Source organism: Diadema setosum, chromosome 11 (assembly GCF_964275005.1).
Source record: "Diadema setosum chromosome 11, eeDiaSeto1, whole genome shotgun sequence".
Lineage (NCBI taxonomy): Eukaryota > Metazoa > Echinodermata > Echinoidea > Diadematoida > Diadematidae > Diadema > Diadema setosum.
This window is the reverse complement of record NC_092695.1, coordinates 107,815-130,553: the sequence shown is the minus strand read 5'-3', so window position 1 is coordinate 130,553 and position 22,739 is coordinate 107,815. Positions and strand designations below refer to the sequence as shown.

The 22,739-nt window shown below is 38.1% G+C and overlaps 1 protein-coding gene across 1 annotated transcript in view; it reads left to right on the top strand.

Moving 5' to 3' along the window:
• The window catches only part of LOC140235183 (alpha-N-acetylgalactosaminide alpha-2,6-sialyltransferase 3-like), a 30,504-nt gene extending 10,654 nt beyond the window's left edge, over nucleotides 1-19,850 (top strand). Inside the window, exons 3-5 of the mRNA XM_072315218.1 lie at nucleotides 13,009-13,418; nucleotides 18,874-18,981; nucleotides 19,532-19,850. Coding sequence (XP_072171319.1) covers nucleotides 13,009-13,418; nucleotides 18,874-18,981; nucleotides 19,532-19,850 — 837 coding nt within the window. The remainder of the gene's footprint in view (nucleotides 1-13,008; nucleotides 13,419-18,873; nucleotides 18,982-19,531) is intronic.
• Nucleotides 19,851-22,739: the final 2,889 nt, after the last annotated feature.

The window sequence follows — 22,739 nt, the reverse complement described above, 5'->3', positions numbered from 1 at the left end:
CTTGTCCCTTCTAGGAATGAATGGCATTCTGTGTAACAGTAAGGTAATTGAAGTGCCTGGCCTGGTTACTGGACTAGACTATAAAGTATCAAGTCTCTTCGTCTTAGATCCTAGTCGAACTCTGACGTTACACTTAGACTACAGATCTATGCCCAATGTTAGTGCTAGACTGAGATTTAATGTTAGATTAGGCCCTACTGACATTTTGTCTAACACTAAACAGTTAACTCTGACTCTGTAACGTTAGATCTGGTACGCAGTAGACCGAGATCTAGACTAGTAGTAGTGTATTAATACTAGTGCTCCTCTCCCTTCAGAATTTCTACTCATATTTTCAGCTCACCTTGATTTTCTGGTTCTGGCCAAAGCCATGGCCACCATGACTTTTCCTCTGCAATTCATGATAGATTTGCAGGCATGCCTGGACCACAGAATTTTTTCAGTCATTGTGTGACTGCATGATTAAGTTGTAGCACTGTCACTCAGACTGTACCAGACCTGTACTGTGCAAGTGATGACTAGACTGCAGTGTTATAAGCGTGCTGCAAAATTTATGCGCATGCAGCACACATATTCTGCACTCTGAGCGCGCTCAGTCTGCCAGCTTTGCTAGTCTCCAGAAAGAAACTTTTTCTACAACTTGTCATATGATTCCCTGCGGGCAGAGTCAAGTTACTGGTGAAACAATCTTTTTGTATCTACTCCCCTAAATTATAGAAGAAACTGCTGTTTATATTGTTTTAAAAATTGATAGAATTTTTTTTTTTAAGGTACAGTTGAACCTCTCGTATCCGGACAAGTCGGGACCGGGGCTCATCCGGATAAGGGATTTGGCCGGATACGGGAGACTCAATGCTTTATACATGTACATCAGTATACACATGTACTGATGTAGCCCATTGTAGTACCACATGTAGTAATGTGTATACTGCAACCTTTTCATCGTTACACTCAGTAACAGACCCCAAAATAGAGGTGTATGTTAATGTTGGAAGTAATATGTAATTCATGTGTGATTGTGTAGGAGTTCTCAAGGAGTTGGGAACCTCCCTTTCCCCCCGTAATTATTAAAAAAAAAAAAAAAAAAAAAAAAAAATCATGGCGAGATTGCGTCCGTATAATAGAGAGATCCAGATAAAGGGAGGCCGGATAAGAGAGGTTCAACTGTATTAGGAAAAAAGTTTACAGGAAGGATACAGAGTCTGAATGATTAGACTAAATTGTTAGTTACTGCTTTCTTCCGTAGGTTTTGTTAGTTACTGCTTTCTTCTGTGGGGAAACTTGCAAAGTTGAATCAACTGGATGCAGTTACTGCTATTTGCAAAAGTGAAAAATTGTATTTTTGGTCACTTTCAAATTTTTTTGTGTGCAAAACTGACCTATTCACATTAAAGAGCATTGGGTAAACTATTCATTTTTGCAAAAAAGTAAAAATGCATAAAAATGTCAGTTACTGCTTTTTTTCCGTGGGGGGGGGGGGCAGTAATAAATCTGTTGCCATGGCAACAGCAGTTCTTTTTTGTTTGTTTTTTTATCAATCATACAAAAATGTGTGGAGTAACCTAACTCCTACAGTGCTTGAAAATTGGTACATGTGACCACTGTGGTACGTAGATGTGCATACTTACTCTTTCGTCATTGTTGATCAATGGGTTGCCATGGTAACAGCATAGTTTGAATGAAAATCATACCAAAATATTGTGGATTCAGTTAACTGCCTCAGTCTTTGAGCATTTGACTTGAAATTTGGCACACGGGACCACTGTATTATACATGTACGTAGATATGCAATCTTTCGTCAGTGTTATTTTTTTTTTTAAGCATGCAAAAATATTGTGATTTCAGCTAACTCCCTTAATCTTTGAGCATTTAGCTTACAATTTGGCACACATGACCATGTATCTTTATAGACATAATCTTTCATCTGTGTTGAACAATGCGTTGCCATGGTAACAGCATTTTTTCACTAATAAGCATACAAAAATATTGTGGATTCAGCCAACTCCCTCAGTGTTTCAGCATTCGGCTTGAAATTTGGCACATGTGACCACTATAGTACGCAGATGGTGCATACGTAACCTTTTGTCATTGTTGATCAATGTGTTGCCATGGTTACGGCATATTGTGAATGGAAATCAATACAAAAATACTGTGGATTCAGTTAACTGCCTCAGTCTTTGAGCATTTGGCTTGAAGTTTGGCACATGTGACCACTATACCATAGAGATGTGCAGACTTAATCTTTTGTCAGTGTTGAACAATGCGTTGCCATGGTAACATCATTTTTTCCACTAATAAGCATATATAGATATTGTGGATTCAGGTAACTCCCTCAGTCTTTGAGCATTTGGCTTGAAATTTGGCACATGTGACCACTATAGCATATAGATGTGCAGACTTAATTTTTTTGTCAGTGTTGAACAATGCATTGCCATGGTAACAAAATTTTTCATTAATAAGCATATAAAAATATTGTGGATTCAGGTAACTCCCTCTGTCTTAGAGCATTTGGCTTGAAATTTTGCACATGTCTTATTACCATAATAGTATTTAGATGTGCAAACTTTATCTTTCGTCAGTGGTGAACTATGCGTTACCATGGTAACAACATCTTTTCACTAAAAAGCATACAAAAATATTGTGGATTCAGGTAACTCCCTCAGTCTTTGAGCATTAAGCTTAAAATTTGGCACATGTGACCACTATAGTACGTAGATGTGCATACATAATCTTTTGTCATTGTTGATCAATGTGTTGCCATGGTAATGGCATATTTTGAAGGAAAATCATACAAAAATATTGTGGATTCAGTTAACTACCTCAGTTTTTGAGCATTTGGCTTGAAATTTGGCACATGTGACCACTATGGCATATACATGTAGATGTGCAGACTTTAAGGTGCATAGTCACGGTAGTGTAGAGGGCGCTGTTGATGATACTGCCAATCACCGTTAGCATTGATACAAAGATTGCCGAAGTTGAGCTGTCATCAAGAGTAAAGCGCGTAGGTGTTGCTAAGTAACGTTGCCTTCGTTGTCCTCTCTGCGCATCACGCAGTCTGTAGTAATGCCAGGGTGCATGCATATGTGCTTCTTATTATGACATCACAAAAGAAGTTTGCTAAAGCTGTCATCCCCCTCAGCCGGATCATGAGCCGAACTGTGATCGGACCCTGACTACAGTGGATCGGACTTCTATGGACTCGGGGAAGTGGGCCACAGCGTAAGTGCCAAAGAGGAGTCGATAGCATAGGTCTCTATAGGAAGCTTGCGCCGTGCGCCCGCGTATGCATTTGACTAAAACACCGGGACCATGCAGTGTTGAACAATGCATTGCCATGGTAACAGCATTTTTTCACCAAAAAGCATTGTTATAAAGATATTGTGGATTCAGCTAACTCCCTCAGTCTTTTAGCATTAAGCTCGAAATTCGGCACACCAGGTCCTGACCACTATGGTACGTAGATGTGCAAACTTAACCTTTTGTTATTGTTGATCAATGCGTTTCCATGGTAACGGCATATTTTGAATGAAAATCACACACAAATATTGTGGATTCTGGTAACTGCCTCAGTCTTTGAGCATTTGGCTTGAAATTTGGCATATGCAACCGCTATAGTACAGAGATATATGCAAACTTCATATTTCATCATTGTTGAACAATGTGTTGCCATGGTAACTGTATTTTGAATGAAAATCATACAAGCATTTCGATTCTCCGAACTCTCTCCGTTTTAGAGCATTTTGGCTTCAAATTTGGCACATGTTGCCGCTACATTACCTAGATGTGCAAAAATTATCTTTTGTCAGTGTTGAAAATGTGTTGCCATGGTAACAGTATATTTTGAATGAAACTGATACACTAATATTGTGAATTCAACTAAGCCCCTCAGCCTTTTAGCATTTGACTTGAAATTTGGCACATGTGACGGCTATGATATATAGTTTTGCAAACTTCATTTTTTCGTAATGTCCAACATTGTGTTACCATGGTAACACAATTTTCTTAAAGAAAACCATAGAAATCATCAGTTTATTTATCTTGCTCACTCAGTTTTTATGCCTCCGCCACGAAGTGGTGCCGGAGGCATTATGTTTTCGGGTTGTCCGTCCGTCTGTCCGTCCTTCCGGCCGTCTGTAATGAATTTTGTGGATAGCAAAACTAAAAAACCTTTTGAGGTATCCTAATGAAACTTGGCATGTAGTGTATTAGGGGGTGAAGTTGTGCCTATCAACTTTTGGGTGCACATGCTCAAGGTCCAAGGTCAAGGTCAAATACGTAAAATTTCACTATTTCCACCATATCTATGCAATGTCTGAAGATATTTTCTTGAAACGTAGTTTATACTTGTATTACGCAATTAAGATTCTCTGGTGAAAGTTTGGGGTCATGAGGTCAAAGGTCAAAAGGTCAAGTAGAAATATTTAAATTTCACTTTTTTCTCTGTACCTTGGAAATTGTTCAAGGTATCCTCATGGAACATAGTGTATACATGTACTGACTGGCAGTGATTATCTAGAGAATTTAGGGTTCATGGGGGTCAAAGGTCAGGGGTCAAAGGTCAAGGGCAACACTTCAAAATTTTACTATTTCCCTCATATTTATTCAATGCCAGCAGGATTATTTTTTTTTTTAACACTTGGTGTATGGTTGTATAACCCAATAGAGATTCACTGGGAAGTTTCTTTTTTTTTTTCTTCTTTTTTTTGCCTCAAAGGTCAAAAGGTCAAAGATCAAGTAAAAGTGCTGAACTTACTTTTTCCTCCATATCTCGGAAGTGGCTCAAGTTGTCTTGAAACTTACTACAAATGCATGTTCTGCCTGACAGTGATTATCTTATGAATTTTAGGGTCAAAGGCCAGATGAAAATGGTAACAATTTACTATTCAATACAGAAATTGCACTTTCTCTTCATATCTTGAAAATTACTCAATCCATAAGCTTATGAATGGGTCAAAGTCAAGTTAAAGTCCTAAAATTCCCAAATACATGCTCTCCTGTTCATCCATTTAGACCTAGGTCAAGGAAGGTGAACATTCAACACATTTGTGACAACGTTGTCATTTTAATTATTTTGCCAATTTTGTGAAAATGTAATCGCACATTATCCACATGTACTATAGATCTATTAGGAGAATCATGCATTATGGCGGAGGCATACCAGTGGCCATAGCGACATTTCTAGTTGAGCACTTGACTTTAGATGTGGGACATGTGAGTGACTAACAGTGAGCAATACATTTGTGACCCGCGACAACGGTTTCAGGCAAAAGTTGCAAGAGCAAATTCCCTCCTAGGCAGGGTACAAAGATTTTGACCGTTATTTTTGTCTATTTTGGGTTTTCGCAGAAATTTAATCTTTGATATGTTTTCTACATCTACACTAAATTTCACAGCATAACATTAAGTTTTTCCTACCGAAAATAGAATTTTAAACACCCTATGTTGGATCACACTCGTCAGTATTGATCTTCTTTCGAACGCCGCACCACTATGCCCAGTGTTGCTACGGCGCGGCATCTCGCGTGCGATTGGATAGTGCGTCGCACACATTTACATAGTTCGGCTTTCAGAGATACGCCTCGCAGTGTGTCGGAAATGTTTTGTCCACGCATGCATGCTCCATCGTTGTTACTACAATAGATACTTTCGGTCTTTAGTGTATCCTCTTCATTTGGCTTTCTATTCGAGCTTTTCTACCGCAATGTTCGACAATGGAAGTGAAACAAATAGTGAACAGCAACTCGAGGCAGCACTAACTTAACATGAAAATAGATACGATAGGGAACATGGTTTAAGCGTATCAGAGTGGCAAATTGCCACACAAATCGTGCAACATACGATCGGAAACTGACTTGTTAATTGTGCTTGTAGTAAATATGACAGCAGGTTGACTCAAAAAGACAGCAGAAAAGAGAAAAGGAGTGGTCATAAATAGCCAGTATTCAAATAATACAATGTAGTAAACGTCAATATTACACCAAACCAAGGAGGTTTTATACATGGAGTTCCAACTGGCTGTAATTATTCAAACAGTTGTCAGATTTCTATTGATGTACAAAAGAATTCCAGAGGTGCACTTGTGCCTTTGATGATAGATGTTCGACGCCGCCGTCTTGCTGAGCAATCTGAAGATTCATTTTGAACGTTGTAATAATGTTGGCCATATTTTGCTTATTTATTTATTAAATGAAATGAAATTTCACTTAATGATAAAGCATGTAAAACGAAAGTCAATCCCATCAAGAAATTTGTGCAAAAGTGTAAATCAGAGCTGTATCATGTGAAAATGTTTAAAACTGTACCATCCTGGAAAGCTGGTTTTATCACCTTTCCGCTTAATTTCCACAAATGAAACTAATGTAGAATAATCTTCAAGTATAATTCTTTATTGATAGATATCAGATTAGTGCCCGGGTATGCCCAGTCGAGTAATTTTCATCTTTATTGCAGCATTTTTTTGCTCAATTTCTATTTCCGCATCCTCTTGTCTGTACCACCTACCTCTTATAAGAAGGGATAGCGAAAAGAAATGTACCATCACAAAGACATATCTTCCTTTGAAAGTGGCTGGTGATTATGCAATGAGACATGAGTCAATTGTCTTCGAATCTGCACAGCAGATCCTGTTTGGCTCATGCTTCAAATATTTTTGAGCGGCATGGGTTCAAAGGAAATAAGACAGTTGTGACTCCATTCTCATGAACCTCCTTGACCAAACTAAGTAAAGTCGTGACCGTTTGTTTGTTTGTTTGCTTGCTTGTTTACCGCACAATGCAACACATGCAGGGCTTGAAAAAAAAACAACAAAAAACAAAGAGGAAGTGCGACCCTTTTCATCTTTCTGCCTTCAAAAGGGTCCCAATGATGAAATTTACAAGACAAATCAACCGCTAAGAAAATGTGATTTGTAAAGATGTGGATACGAATGTGCCACCTGCTCCCGTGACGTATACACACAGGCGTAGCGTGTTGATGCTATTGAGTAATACGTGCACCATACACACGTAACCCGCAACTTGTAATTATCGTATCCGCCATCTTGAAAGACGTACAGGAAAACAAACCCGAGCGAAATGCATTGTGCATTCGGCTCCATACGCTGAGTTCAGAGGAAGGTGCCCAGGAAATTTGACTCTCTCAGGCCGCGTTCATGCGAATTTCGTAGCCAGAATCACAAACATGAATCATGATTCAAACGGCGTTTCAAATCACGGTCTCAGTGGAAGAGCGTTCATGCGGGCTTTTGCAACGCTGATTCTGGCTCTGCTCATCCTTTGCCATTGTGCAGCGCACTGCGCAGTTTGACCATGTCTCTGCAACTCGAGCCAGTAGACCTCCTTATGCCAACTGATCAGTCAGTTTATTATAGGCCTTTATGTTTTTATTACGGTGAATACTTTTCAATAAGCTGTGGCATTCAGGCTCTGCCCACAGATCAAGGAATAATCTTAATTCTTCGTCTCTCCAATTGTTTTCCCTTGGTAGACACAGCGCTGTAGCCATTACTATTATTAACTCAATCGGAGATTACATGTATTATTATATTAAAGATAATAAAAAGTTTTGGTACCTCAAAAGTGTCCTTGAATTTCCTTGTCTTAGTTTGTGTTTCAGGTTAAAGTACATTTCATATAACTAACACTGTGAGACTTACTCACCCCAAAGTGCTCTCATGTCTTAGTAATCATGCAATTAACTGCGATCAGCAGCCCCATACGCATAGCGACCAGCAGTCCCATACGCATAGCGTAATCGGGCTTCGCATTGTAGCATTCAGGATCATGACAGATTTAGTATCGCAGGGTAAATGTCAACTTAAAATCCCATAAATTCTTCAATTTGAAGACTTACCAATTAACTTGAAGTATTGAAAACAGGCTTCGGGCAACGTTTGGTTCTGCCTATAGTCCCTTTCTGTTCGAATTGATGACTGAATGTGACTCGGTCGACAGGACCTTGGGAGAGCTACATACAGTACACTGAATACTACAGCCAGTGCATGCGAACACATCACATGCACACAAATTTCAAATCCATGAACGGATAAGATGTTTGTGTGCGCATGCGCTGGCCATGGTATCCAGTGTATGTAGCTCTCCCAAGGTCCTCTCGACCGAGTCACATTCAGTCATCAATTCGAACAGAAAGGGACTATTGGCAGAACCAAACGTTGTTCGAAGCCTGTTTTCAATACTTCAACTTAATTGGTAAGTCTTCAAATCGAAGAAATTTTTGGATTTTAAGTTGACATTTACCCGCGATACTAATTCTGTCATGATCCTGAATGCTACAATGCGAAGCCCCATTACGCTATGCGTATGGGGCTGCTGGTCGCAGTTAGCTATGCGTACAATGGGCTGCACGCTGCTGGTTGCAGTCAGTGGTTTCGTACAATATTTATCGACGCTGGACAGCGTCGGCTCTGGTACAAAACCATTATTGCATGATTACTAAGACATGAGAGCACTTTGGGGCGAGTAATTCTCACAGACAACGTACTTTAACCTGAAACACAAACCAAGACAAGGAAATTCAGGGAAGCTTTTGAGGTACCAAAACTTTTTATTATCTTTAAACAGCTAGATACTATAGAATCGGTGTATGGCGTTGATGTAAACAAACAAGTGCAAGTATGGTACCAAAACACACGATTCATAAGACGTACACAAGCACGCAAACAGAACAAGAAGCTGTGGGATACCCCATGAGACACGCATGCGCACAGCGCACAATGACGTCATAGAATCATGATTAAAATCACGGTTGCGTTCATGTGGTTACGGCGATCGTGATTCTGGCAGAATCATGATTCAAAATGCCCTTTTTCTGCATTTCAGATCGGCGTTTTGAAACGCGTTTAAATGGAAAAATCGCATGAAACACGTTTAGCGACTAAACGTGTTTAGAAACACAATTCTAGTTTCACATGAACGCAGCCTAAGTGAGCCAATCAGAAGCCGCTGTGGTTGCTAGAGGCGAAGCTTAATCTTGATTGGCACCATTGTACGGATGGGTGATTCTCACCTCGCATCGCCACTGGGCATTGTCTTCGAGCATGAAGGGAATCTTCAAAGCCTGTTTTCTCGCAATTTTGTCAGGCTAACAAATCAAAAAGTGCATTATATTTCGCTTTATATGACCACTTACAGTACCGGAGAATGCAGATGTTCTATATCAATGTAATTCAATGAAAAAATGTATTTTCAAAATTCCTGACTTTTGCCTGAAACCGTTGTCGCCGGTCACATTTATTCACTGTTGAACAGTGCATTGCAATGGTAACAATTTTTTTTTCCATTAAAAAGTAAAAAAAAATGATGAATCTTGGTTGAACTAATTCCCTCAGTTGTGGGTTGGGATTGATATTAATCACAATGAGTGATAGTTCTAGTTTTTTGAGAAGCAGCATACAAACGTTGTATTGCATGCACATCCTTATTAATGAGATATTACTTGTTGTTCACGACAGTCACATTGGTTGTCTAATTTGGCAAGGAAGAGGGTACTAATTTAAAAAGGATAGGATCAAAACATTTACATTGACATTTTTATGGTCTGTTCATACAGTGTGAGGTTTTCTTCATAATTGACAGGAAGCATGCTACATGTATATCAGGGGATGATGCAAAAGTCTTAGCATTTATGGGCTAAACTCAGTTTGGGTTTGATGATAGAGGATCAGCTGTAGCCATTCATTTGCTCCTATCCCATTGTCACCTTGCCTCATTTTCCATTTTCATTTATAGAAGAGGGAAGAAAGTTCAAAATTGTACTATATTTGGAGTAATATTTGGTGTCCCCACTCCATAAACTCATTATTTTTGATGTAGCATAGCATGGTGCTCTCAGGAGTGTAAGCCACATTTACTCATTATTGCAATACGTTGAGCAAAGTGTTATGGAGTATTGAGAACTACATGTAATATCTAGAAATTGGTTTTCATGGAAGCCTGTGATAGTTCTCATGTCATTCAACACTAATAATAATCTAGTGACATAGTCAGATATTTTAGATCTGTTGTTCAGTTCTGTCTATTAAGCACTAAATTTTACACACTATTATGTAGACTGATATTTATTTCTATATTGAGACAAAACTGAACAGTTTCAGTGTCCTTCACTGTGCTGTATGAATGTCTATGTGATACATGCACTGCCTTTTTATTTTTGCAAAAAAGAGTCAACTAATTTACAAAATTGATACAAAAATGTTGCTTTCCATATCAAAACACATGTACATTACATGCTGTGCGTTGTTGTCAGGGTGGAAAATCACTGATTTTTCATGTGAAAAGGCTGACAACTTATTTTGTCATTTTATGAATCTGGTTCTTAATTGTAAATTTTACCACAGTCTATAGAACTAGCTTAGATATCACAATTTGCAAAATATTATGCCATGATGGTGAGGTTACGCACTCACAGACCTTGTGTCCATACAGGTGTTATTATGCCCCACCCCCACCATGCTGGAGGTGTTGTGACCTACAACTGTAGGAGTGTTTTGGGGTGTGGCCTACATGTATTAAACCACAACCAAATTTTGGTGTTTCCAACCCAGGCTATTCCACATGCAAGTTTTGTATTGCAAGACCTCTGAAAGACCAGAGATCTTCATTAATCTCTTGGAGGTCTCTGAAAGTCTCAGAATGTATGTAAGATGATCTTTCAGTGATCTCCTAATAGTCTGAATTTTGGTCTCTCAGTGAACGTTTTGCAATCTTCAAGGTCCCACAAAGATCTCAGAGAATCTTTCTAAGGTTACTTTGTGGTCTCTCAGTGAGGTATTGTGATTGTTATTATTATTATTTTTTTCTTTTTTAGCCATTCCTCATGGAGGCTACATGTATTAATATCTGGTCTTGGAGATTGCTGAGTCCCGGGTTTACTCAGGCAAGCGTCTATGGGAAATACGTGTTGTAGCAAAATCAAACCATCCTCAATGGGTTACAATGTAAGGGTCTCTGTGATGTGGAATGGGTGCTTTCACCAACACACATAGTAATGCATGAGACTATGCTTTGTGCCAATGAGCAGCTCCCTAATGTCAATGAATTATTTAGTTTTACAGACAGTGCTATGTTCTGCAGTCAACTGACTTTTTATTTATTCATTTTTTTTTTTCAGTCAGCCACTAATGGCTGTTGTTTTCATGCCAATTTAGGAGAGATTAAACAAGTCTGAAATGCAGAGGGCAGTGCAAACAAGTTGGATTTGTGTAGAGTAGCTGTGATTGCAATACTTTACATGTGACCACCTTGCTGAAAACCCACAAAAGTTGCTGATTACATGTAGGATTCTCTGTAATCGATCAAATTACAAAATGTCATTCATAAACCAACCCATATTTTTTTGTCTTACATGGAGAATAATATTTTCATTCCCTACTGTCAAAATATGGCGGCTTAAAACAGAACTGAAATCAAAATAATAACTATTTTTCTGGACTATGTATATATATATATATATATATATATATATATATATATATATATATATATATATATATATATATATATATACAGGGCTCGACACTTACGGTGGCCCGGTGGCCCAGGGCCACCAAAAATGAAAGTCGGGCCACCAACATTTTTTGAAAAGTATGTCAATAAATTCGTAACTTTTTTGCGCCGGAAATTAGCAGTTAAATTTGTCAAAAGGATGGATGAAAAGGACTGAATGAGTGCCTGAGAGTGAGTGTTGCAAGTTTGTTGAAGTTTATTAATGAGTAGATATGTCCAACTTCTGATTCTTACTATCATAAAACTTAAATATTTGACTCAATTAAAAAAAAGGACTTTTAATGTTTTTATTGTATTTTTTTCCGGGACACCAAACATTTGAAATGTAGGATTTTGGTGGCCCCATTGGGCCACCAAACATAAAAGTTAGTGTCGAGCCATGATATATATATATATATTTGTTGTTGTTGTTGTTGACAGGTGTGCCTAGGCACTGCTTTCACTGGGAAATACATGATGTAGAACGTTCTCTGATCGTTCTACGTGGACCGCCTGACTGACCCTAAGCTTTAAATCCTCTTTCAACCATTTCTATGAAACTGCATCCCCTAACTCTCTTTTTATTTCAATCATTTGAATGGGTTAGGATGGTCCAAAGTTGGAAGGAGGAATTTGTTCTAAGCCTACTCTTTGTGGGTTGTGAGCTGGACAGTCAGATATAGTATCCTGTCCTGCATACATGTACATCATACACTAGCGCTATCTCATGCATTACATCGTCACTGACTGTTGTACAGCAAGCCACATGTGTGAATGAAAACACAAACAGGCATGATCTTTTCCATTTGTGTTATGTTCTCACATTTGATAATATTTCACATGCTGATTGTTCTTCATGTTATATGCTCAATCATTATTCAAAATCCCACTTTGGAAATTGTGTCCTTCAGTTTATACCTGTAAACAAATACATGTATACACCTATATTCAAAAAATGCAGAAATACAATCTTATCGAAATTCTGAAAAGTGGTGAATGTTTTGATTAGTATGAAATCCTCCCCCTCCCCCTTGAAACTGGGATGTGGCCTACGTATACGGCAAGGCAGCCTTATGGCTGGCAAACGTGGTTTTCCTATTCACAGTAGGCATACATCATCATGATATTCACCTACATATTGCTATTAAACGTGATATATTTGCGGCATGAAATTTTCGCGAATTTGAGCCGACGGCCTTTTTCGTCACGAATTGCCACTGGCATTCAATGTATACAGTGTAGACGAGAACTTTCGTGTGCATGTTATTTTCGCGAATCTTGGTGCTCGCGAAATTCACAAAATTAAAATGCACACGAACAATCCTCGTTTTACAGTATAGTAAACTGATTATCAACAGTATAACCTCTTAGATTGTACTCTTGTTTCCAATCATATGTAACTAATAGTATTGTGCATTAAAGTTGTCTCTTTAGTGTTGAATGTTAGCTGTTGATGTGGATCTTAATTCTTTAATCTCTGTGTGTCTCTGTTTCTTTTCTCCAGTCACTCACACAGAAGTGCAAAAAATGTGCAGTGATATCTAGCTCTGGTCATATGCTAGGTAGTAAGAGAGGCAAGGAGATAGACAGCATGCCCTGTGTCATCCGCATGAACAACTCGCCAACAGAGGGCTTTGAGGAAGATGTTGGTCAGCGCACCACAGTACGAATCGTTTGCCACATGTCTACTGAGCCGGTCAATGCAGACTCTGAGGACTTACTCAGCCCAGCTAACCATCAGAGCAAACCTGAGAAAATCTTGTTTTTTGGTCTCAATGAACCAAACCACAAGTGGGCTCTGGAGAAAGCTGAGATCATGGTGGACTCCTTCCCAGAGGTGGATTTCTACTCCCTAGATGAGGTTGGAGAAAAGCAGTCAGATCGCATCTTTGAGCTGGAGACTGGCAAGAACAAGTAAGTTTTATAGATCTATACCAGCAGAGAATACTCTTGGCATGAAATTTAATATACAGTGGTATGTGGAGATGACAGTGTATTGCTTGACACAGGCTTGTAGTTGAGCCCCAAAAAGAATAAGTACACCATAGGGCATGGCAACAATGCCAGATCAAGAGGAGCTGGTCTGCATCTAATGTACACACGGTAGATGGACCGGTCTTTTATAGATGTTTTATTTGTTGGATATTGATTTTACTTTTAATGTAGTTTGTAAATTTCTTTTGGTTTCATAGTTTTATGAATACAATGTCAGAGTACCTGCATGTCATCTTGCACTGATTCTCCCTGAGAAAGGATGGGTTTGAATGTCTTCTATCTAGAAGCAACAGCAGTATATGGAATCTTGTAGCTGCTGGTGCTGTTTTTGCGGTTGAAGAGTCTCATTTCAAAACGGGTTAATTTTATTCATATGTTCTTTTTGTGATAGACAAAAGCTGCTTAAAAGCTACCAAAATGATAAGGAAATGTGGGATACTTTTAATCATAACTTTAAGCATATTCTTTGTTATGTAATAGATGAGGTATCAAAAGGAAGGTTTAAATTTGCTCTAAATGTGATGATGAGACCTACTTTATCATGTTTTAAAATAGCACTTAGAATGCGTTTTGTAATGGGACTCTTCAGGTGTTTGTGACAATCTGCTTATTTGGATTTAAGGGGGATGGCAGCCCTGTCAAATGCAGAAATAAGGTATTCAGTTCACAATCCCTAGAAAGATTCATTTCCAGGTGTAATAGTAAAAAGTGGTTTCTTTCACTGTGGTTTTATTTTCATGCTCTTTGTGTTTTGAGGTTGAACCGCGAATTTAACATCACGCGAAAATGTTTTGAAAAGTCGCGTGAAATTAACCACGCAAGGAAATGTTTTGAACTGGCCGCTTGTTACAACGCTGTTGCGCACACACGAAAACTCCGCGCATTGCAGGTATTGATGATATTGATGGTCAACACACACACAGATTTTGCTGACCGCGAATTTAAACGCACGTGAAAAGGTCGGCACCAATGGAAACCTCGAAAGTATCTGTACATGAAAGAAACCACTTTTACAGTAGATACATACATTGTACCTTTTTGTTTGGTGTACATTTCTCCTACATGTATATATATTTCGTTTTTGTGAAGAATAAAAGGATTATTTACACAAGGAGAGACAGAATTCAGAAATAGAAACAGAAGATTTGATAAAAGAACTCGTCAGTAAAAGTTCCCCTCAAGTATGACAGCATTTTAACTCAAAAGAATATTGTACCAGAAGGTTTGTAACCATCTGTATATTGTATCAGTATTTGAATGCCCTTGTTCCAACCAATGTGATGTCCTTACAGTTTGTCCATACAACCCTAGTGAGCATGTGATTGGAGCATAATTTGCATATATGTACAAATTTGTACAATGTACCTCTGATGTTTTTCAACATGTACACCAATAAGTTGTAGATACACATACCATTGCTGTGTAGGTTTACAAGTGTACTTTCACATTTTCTGTTTCCCTTTACAGAAGCTATTCTCATACTACATGTACAATGTACCGTATCATTCAAATTGTCATCCAGCATGTACTTGTCTTATTTGACCCAGATTTCCACTGTTCTTGTACACTTTTGGGCAAGTCCAAGCTACAACGCGTGGGACATCACAAGAAGATTTAGCCCTATATTGCACTGTTAAAATTGAAACTTCATATGTTGGGTTGCTTTTGATAGCTAGTAGGTATCTTCATTCAAAACAATAGAAATAATGAGAATCACGCGTTCAGTATTTAATTTATGCAAATTTATTCTCCAGTAACGCGTGGGACCACAAAAATTGTCCTTTTTTTCTTCTTTTACTTTTATCTCAATTATTGTGAAAATACTTGGTATACTATAAAATCATTACAAACATCTTTTCGTACAACAATTACTGTACCTGAAACAAAACATTTCAGAAAAAATCATGAAACTGTTTTCTCTCAAGGTCAATTATAGAAAGATAGGTATAGTAACGCGTGGGACAAGTAACGCGTGGGACATTTTTGTCACTATGAATATTGTGATGTGAATTGCACATTTGCTCAGAGAAACTTTAATATGGGGTACTAATTATCTAAATAGATGTATTTCTAATAAATTCTTGCAAATTCAAATGATTTAGACCCACCAAAACAATAGATATAATAAAAAATATGAAATGCCTGTGTTATCCTTTATTTTTTAACATTTGACTTTGAATGTGACCTTGAAAATAGCATGTAATGATCTTTTGTGAATTATTTATCCAAAGTGGAGTTTTTCACCAAATTTCAAGTCAGAATTCAGAAAATTACAAAAAATCCCTCAATAATGTACACATTTCCCATAGAAGACTAAGATTTAGTACACTTCCATTGACTTGTACACAAATCGTCCCACGCGTTACTAAAATGTCCCATGCGTTACTAAATCTAATTGAAAATTGCAAGTATGAGATTTATCAGACTAACTTTTTATCTCTTGGATATGATTAGGTCCATTGTGAATTTGGTCTTTTGAAAGTTTCAGGTCAATTAAATCATTAACTTTTATGCAAATGAGAAATAATGACCTAAAAAAGTAACGCGTGGGACATGCTAATTTTGGCCCATCCCTCATTTGCATATTTAATCAGTTGAGAAACTGAAAATCACAGTCATGATAACTTGTTAGTCAGACTTAAGGTCACCATACTTATTTTCGTAAAAACTTGTAAAAATTAAAATATATATTTTAAAATGCAGAATTTTTGAATGTCCCACGCGTTACTCTAAATTTTAATTTATGCAGATTAATTAATTTATTGCTGGTTATGCGGAAGGATTTTTACTTTTTCTTCTTGAAATTCATGTATTTTAACTTCTTAGCTTTAAAATGATACCAAGTTTATGTAGATTGACCCATTTTGAATTTTCAGTCTTGTGTGATCAAATAGCTTGGACTTGCCCTTTTATCTTCGTACATAATGTAGTCTTGTAGAGGTTTATTTTCATTCAGTTCATAATTAGAATGCAATGTTAACCAAGGAACAATCTCTCTCACATGATGTGAGACACATCAGTTGTATAGTGTGTGGTGCATGCATCAACCCCTCCAAATAAATAACAACTGGCCTCTACTGAATAGTGAAGGCCTTGCAGAGACGTGTTATGGCTCAAAGCCAAGGCTTCTTGTTTGTTAGCTGTCAGTTTCTGTGCATATCGACAGTACAGTATATGGAATGGGCTTATATGCCTTGGACTCTCTGTCTCAGGAGAAACGTCCATGGAGTAATTGCGCTAAAAAAAGGAAAAAAGATATGAGTTAACATTACTTTAGAATGCTCACAGATGAATAGATTATGGACAAAATTGATCAAATGTGATGAGCAATGTGTCTAATTTTTATATTCTTTCCATTTCATCAGCAGACCCAGTTGGATTAACAATTTGATATTTGAAAAGTTCCCTTAACTTTACATGTGCATTTTTATGCCTCCGCCAACGAAGTGGCCGGAGGCATTATGTTTTCGGGTCGTCCGTCCGTCCGTACGTCCGTACGTCCGTCCGTCCCGTTTTGTTTTTGGCGATATCTCAAGAACCGTGTGGCGGTTTTGCATCAAAATGGTGTGAGGGTATATCCTTGGGGGATAATACTTTGTGTGGATTTTAGGGTCACAGGGTCAAAGGTCAAAGGTCACAGGTTATTTTGTGAAGAAAAAAAATTGAAATTTCATGTTTTTCTCCATATCTCGCAAATGGTTCAAGGTATCTTCATGGAACTTAGTATATGCTTGTACCGATGGGCAGTGATTATCTAGGGAAGTTGGGGGTCATGGGTCAAAGGTCAGGGGTCAAAGGTCAAGGTCAACTCCTCAAAATATAACTACTTTCCTTATATTTATGCAATGCCTGAAGGATTTTTTTAAAACTTGATGTATGCATGTATAACCCAATATATATTCTGTGGGAAGTTTCTTGCCAAAAGGTCAAAGGTCAAGTGAAAGTGCTAAATTGCACTTTTTCCTCCATATTTCAAAAATAACTCAAGGTATTGTCATGAAACTTACATATTTATGCATGTTCTACCTAACAGTGATTCTCTTTGGAACTGTGGGGTCAACGGTCAAAGGCCAGGTTTCGATAATACTATTTTACCATTTGATACTGAAATTATACTTTTTCTCAATACCTTGAAAATTACTCAATGCATAAACTTGTAAAAGGGTCAAAAGTCAAGTGAAAATCATCAGTTTCCCCAAATACAATGTACCTGCACTCTGAAATTTTAATCATTCATCCAATTGAACCTAGTTCTAGGAAAGTGAACATTCAGCACATTTGTGGCAAACCTGTCATTTTAATATTTTGCCAATTGTGTGAAACTGTCATCACACATTGTCAAGACATTGTACTATAGACCTATTAGAAGAACCATGTATTATGGCGGAGGCATACACCATTCGCTGTAGCGACATTTCTAGTTTTTTTTTTATGGAATTGATTATTGTACTATATTTGAAGGTCAGTGTAATCACATGAGATATTACAATGAACAGTATATCATCTGTGAATTACCACCAGAAAGATGAAAGAAAGTGATGGTATATTCATGTACAGTGTATGTGTAACTACAAAAAAGTACATCTTCACCCCTACTGCAATGGAATGAGCCAGCATTGCTATGTTGGTTGATGCTCAGTGACACTTGACACAGCAACTGCAAGCAGAATTCACTCATATCTCACTGTGTATACCTTGGTGGCCTCATAAGCCGCTTGTGGCTTGCCAACATCTGTACATTGGTGAAGGGATGGGGGGGGGGGGGGAGCAGCTGTCAGTTGGACTAGTACATTGACATTACTCATTGTTGTTTGCTTGCTTTTTTTTTTTCACTCAGTATTTCTTTATATAATACCCAGGAAGCTTTTGAAGGCATGCCAAAGTCTGCAAAATCTGATTTGAATTCTGAACTGTACAAATGGTGCAAGTGATGAAGATGATGAACCACTCAGAGCTTTGAATGATTTGACATTGTGCAAACTTGACATGTTTTTACTCATGCCAGCAATTTCCTCTATTTTCTTGTTTCTTCAATGGAAGTAAACATCCGTTGTAATTATTCATTTTTTGAATACATGAACAATAAATTAGAAGCAATTTTTGTGCTCAGTTTCAGAGGAAGCATTATAAGATAATAAAGCCCAGAAGGAGCAGTACTAACATTGTTAATGTGTAAGTCAGTTGCCCTAACATTACCTTGCAGAAATTTGAATGTATTGTACACGTACCTAGACAAATGCCACATTTGTTCCTTTTATTGCTGAATTGTATCTCCTCCCATGACACAAGAAAATCAGTGAACACTTTCATAGAGAAAATAGAGTGCCACATTTTCACAACTATTTATTTCCCTTTGTCTTTTGTATTTCTTCAGGTATGACACCAATACCTGGCTGTCAACAGGCTGGTACACCATCTTGGCTGCACTGGATATGTGTGAAGAGGTTCACATGTATGGCATGGTGGACGAGAATTACTGCCAGTGAGTAAGATATGAATTTAAAAACAAGAGCAGAACAAGACATAATGAAAGATGGCTTCACTGTTTTTAACCCTAAGTAGGCCGGGCTATTTCTGTAGATTGAAAAGCCGGGGGGGGGGGGGGGGGGGGGGGGGGGGGGACTTCAGGTTATTGATTGCCAATAGCCTCTTTTTTTTTTAACTCTACCTGCAATCACTTTTAGAGTGTGTTTTGGATTCAGCAGCCATGTGCCATCCAGTCAGGTTTCTTGTGTATGCTCTGGCTGTCATGTCTCTGGCTTGATTTCATTCATTCAAGTCTATTATATCCTCTGGATCAGGAATCTAGAGTCTGATTTTCTGTGCATTGTTGATAATGTACTTTTCAATGAGACCACATATTTTTCACCTTAAATGCAGGATGTGTGTCAGCACATAAATTACCTTCAGTTGTCAGTGTCACATTTCCTCTCATATTTCTCTTGTGGTAAGTATTTTTTTTTTTTTAAACCCATCTGAATACTTTTTCCCCCAACATGTTATTCCATTTCATTCATTTTGACCTCTCTCAGGCGAAATACAGACTCCAAAATCCGCTACCACTATTTCCAGACATGGGACAATCCCACAGAGTGTGACTACTACAAAAGTCATGAGGACACAAGATACTTGGGTGGACATCGTTTTATTACGGAGAAGGCCATCTTCAGCCGCTGGGGGGCCATGTTCAACCTGTCTTTTCACAACCCTGAATGGGAGCCTCCTCGTCTTGCTGACATCATTAATAAAAAGCTGGACACACCTTTTGTGTCTAGAGATGAGCAGGATAAGAGTGTCATTGGAAAGCTCTTTGAACAATTTGCTAAGTGGGCTTTCAGCAGTATGATGTAGACTCTTTGCCTCCAATTTACACTGGACAGGAAAAGCAAAGCAAGGAACATAGAGGCAGGAAAGTGAGCTGCAGGAATTGTTTTTCCTTTAATAATGAAAATAAAATGAGATGTGACTTTCCAGTTCGAGTGATCACTTGTCACATAAACATGCTACATAGGAAGTTAGTTCATTTTCAATATCATGTATCCCATACCAGATATTTTCCTCATTAATTTTGTGAGGAAAAAAAGTGTGAAATGGAGCTATTAGCCTCTGCGTGCTGTCTTTGTTATGAACCCACCATAGTTTCCTCTTTTTTTTTGGGGGGGGGGGGGGAGGGGGGGGGGAGGGGGGAGGAGGGGGGTATCAGTAGGCCTTGGCCCACTGTGGTCTTTTACATTTGCATTTGAGCCTAAGGGCTTCAGTTGGCTGTTGTCTTGTTGGGTTGTAGATGTAGATGTCACTAATCAAAGCTTTCATGACCATCATGATTGATATCTGGCAGAATCATACTGGGAGTATTTTGAGGATGATCAATTGTAGAGTAACTGTAATGCAAGAAATTAGTCTGAAATGGCTGGTACTGTTGACATGAGAAAAATGTGTCACTAGAAATTTTATTGTAGGAATAAAAAGAAAGTATATATTCTCATTATCTCTGTCAGAAAGAAATTACTTAGATTAAATGTATTCCTTGAATGGCAGTGGTCTTGTAGACTCCACTTTTGGACATAGCCAGGAAGGCTACCACAAAAGGGCTCTTTCTAGGCAACGTCAAAATCTTGTGACCATGGAAACACTATTTCATGTTTGAAGAGTAGATTTGTAAGATAGTATGAAACTAACCTATCAAAGAGCCTGTTCTTTAAAATTAATAAATGCGATCTAAAAACACATTAGGGATGAGGGGTTTGATTTCCTGTCATACCCCATTTATACTAAGCAAAAAACCAGGTTCTGAGGCTTTCTCAAACAGCCTTGAGCAGGCTTTTAGCTCAGTACAGACTACAGAAAAGGAGATCCAATCATGTTCTGAAACCATGTACAGGGGTTGGTTTCACAGCCTCCTATAGCAGCGACAAAGAGCCTCGGCTGCATTTAAATGCTGCAGGTTTCAAGAAGCATTTTTTCCTTTTTGCCAGTCCGGAAGTTAATCCCTGAAGGTCATTGTCCGCTAACGTAAACACACCAATTGTGTTGACTGACCGCTGTTGATAAACACTGCACTACTCGCACATTTTTGTGCTCAATCACATTTGCGGTAATCTATAACATGTATTGGAAGTTGCATGCCATTTATCAGAGGAAAACTCGATTACCAAAAAAACGGAGCCAGCCGGAGCCTGCTTTGGGTGGTTGGCCTGAGCAGTAATAACAGACGAGAGATTGAAAGTAAGAGAATAGTAATCAGAGGGGTGAAGGTTGAGGTGTGCATTTTCTTCAATTCATCTCCCTCTTCAAATGAAATAAGATTGCAACTACTGATCTATAATTTAACAAACATGTCAGAAAAAAGGGAACCACTGGACTCAAACCTGCAATCTGCTCTCTGGGCAGTGACACTACCACTAGGCTATCTCTGGTTTTTCGAAGCTTGGGTATTTGTTCCAAATCAATTGTGTCACTGCTGGCAACCAGGGATAGCCTGATGGTTGTGTCCCTGCCCGGAAAGCTGTAAATGACAGGTTTGAGTCCCGAGGTTACCATTTTCCGACATGTTGGTTAAATTACAGTTTAGCAGTTGCAATCTAACAAATTTCATTTGTAGAGGGAGACAAATTGAAGAAAATTCACATCTCAGATGAGAGGCTCTTCTTTGTTTTTTTTTTTTTAGAGGGTTTTGGGAAACAGTTCAAGGAGGTTCTATATTTTGACAGCAGTGTAAATGGGAGATTAGATTGAATTCAGAATGTAGGATTTAATACTGAGTATAAAAGGCATTTGAGTGTTTCAGCAAATGTGTATTAAAGACCTTCGAAAGTATGCTAAAGGATAAGATTTACCGGAAACAAACCAATTTGATGTAGCAGAGCATGGGAAGGTACGTTAAAAGGAGAGACTTTTGATTGGACAATATTTCATCAAAAGGTCATGATTTTTCTCGTTTTCCTTCTCTGAATTGCAAGTAACCACAGGGTAAAGATGAAAATATCATTTTCCTTTTGGAATGTATTTTTGATGTTTATATGCAAGTAATATAACATTAGATGAACCTGTTCATTGAATTGTGTACTAATTGTCAGTTTAATGGTTCATTCAAGTCTTAATCATATGTGGACACAGAGAAATCCATCCAATGTAAACATAGATGTTAGACTGTTGTTGTGCAATGAACAAACCTCAAGCTATATGTAATGTAGGTATGTGAACACCATTGCTCTTTTTTGAAGCAATGATGTTGACTGCAACTCTTACTTTCTGCATGCATACAGTAACATATTGTGTGATACAGATAGTATGTGAAGTGCATAATGTCCTTCAACTTATGTGCACTGACAGAGTTGCTGGTACTGACAGTGAATCATTGGTAGTGCTCTTACTCGCCAAATACAAATTTGAAGACATTACTTCAGATTAGAATTTAAAAAAAAAAAAAAAATGTAACTGGTATATTCATTTTGGTTTCAGTTCCTAAAGGCACCACTTTGTTGTTCATTGGCTTTACATTGGTTTAAAGCTTTGTTTGTTGAGTGTGACAGCTATCACAACATGCAGGGCATTAAAAAAGTATGTACCAGTATATTTTATACACTTGACCAGAAGGGCATTCAGGTAAGGGCCCTCTGCATTTAACCTGTTAAAGACTAGTCCTGAGTATCAATACTCGGGTAGGTGTCTAAGAAAAATGTGTGTTATAGCAAACTAGTCCATCTTCAAAGGGTTAACAGACAGGTGTCCCTTTCCTTC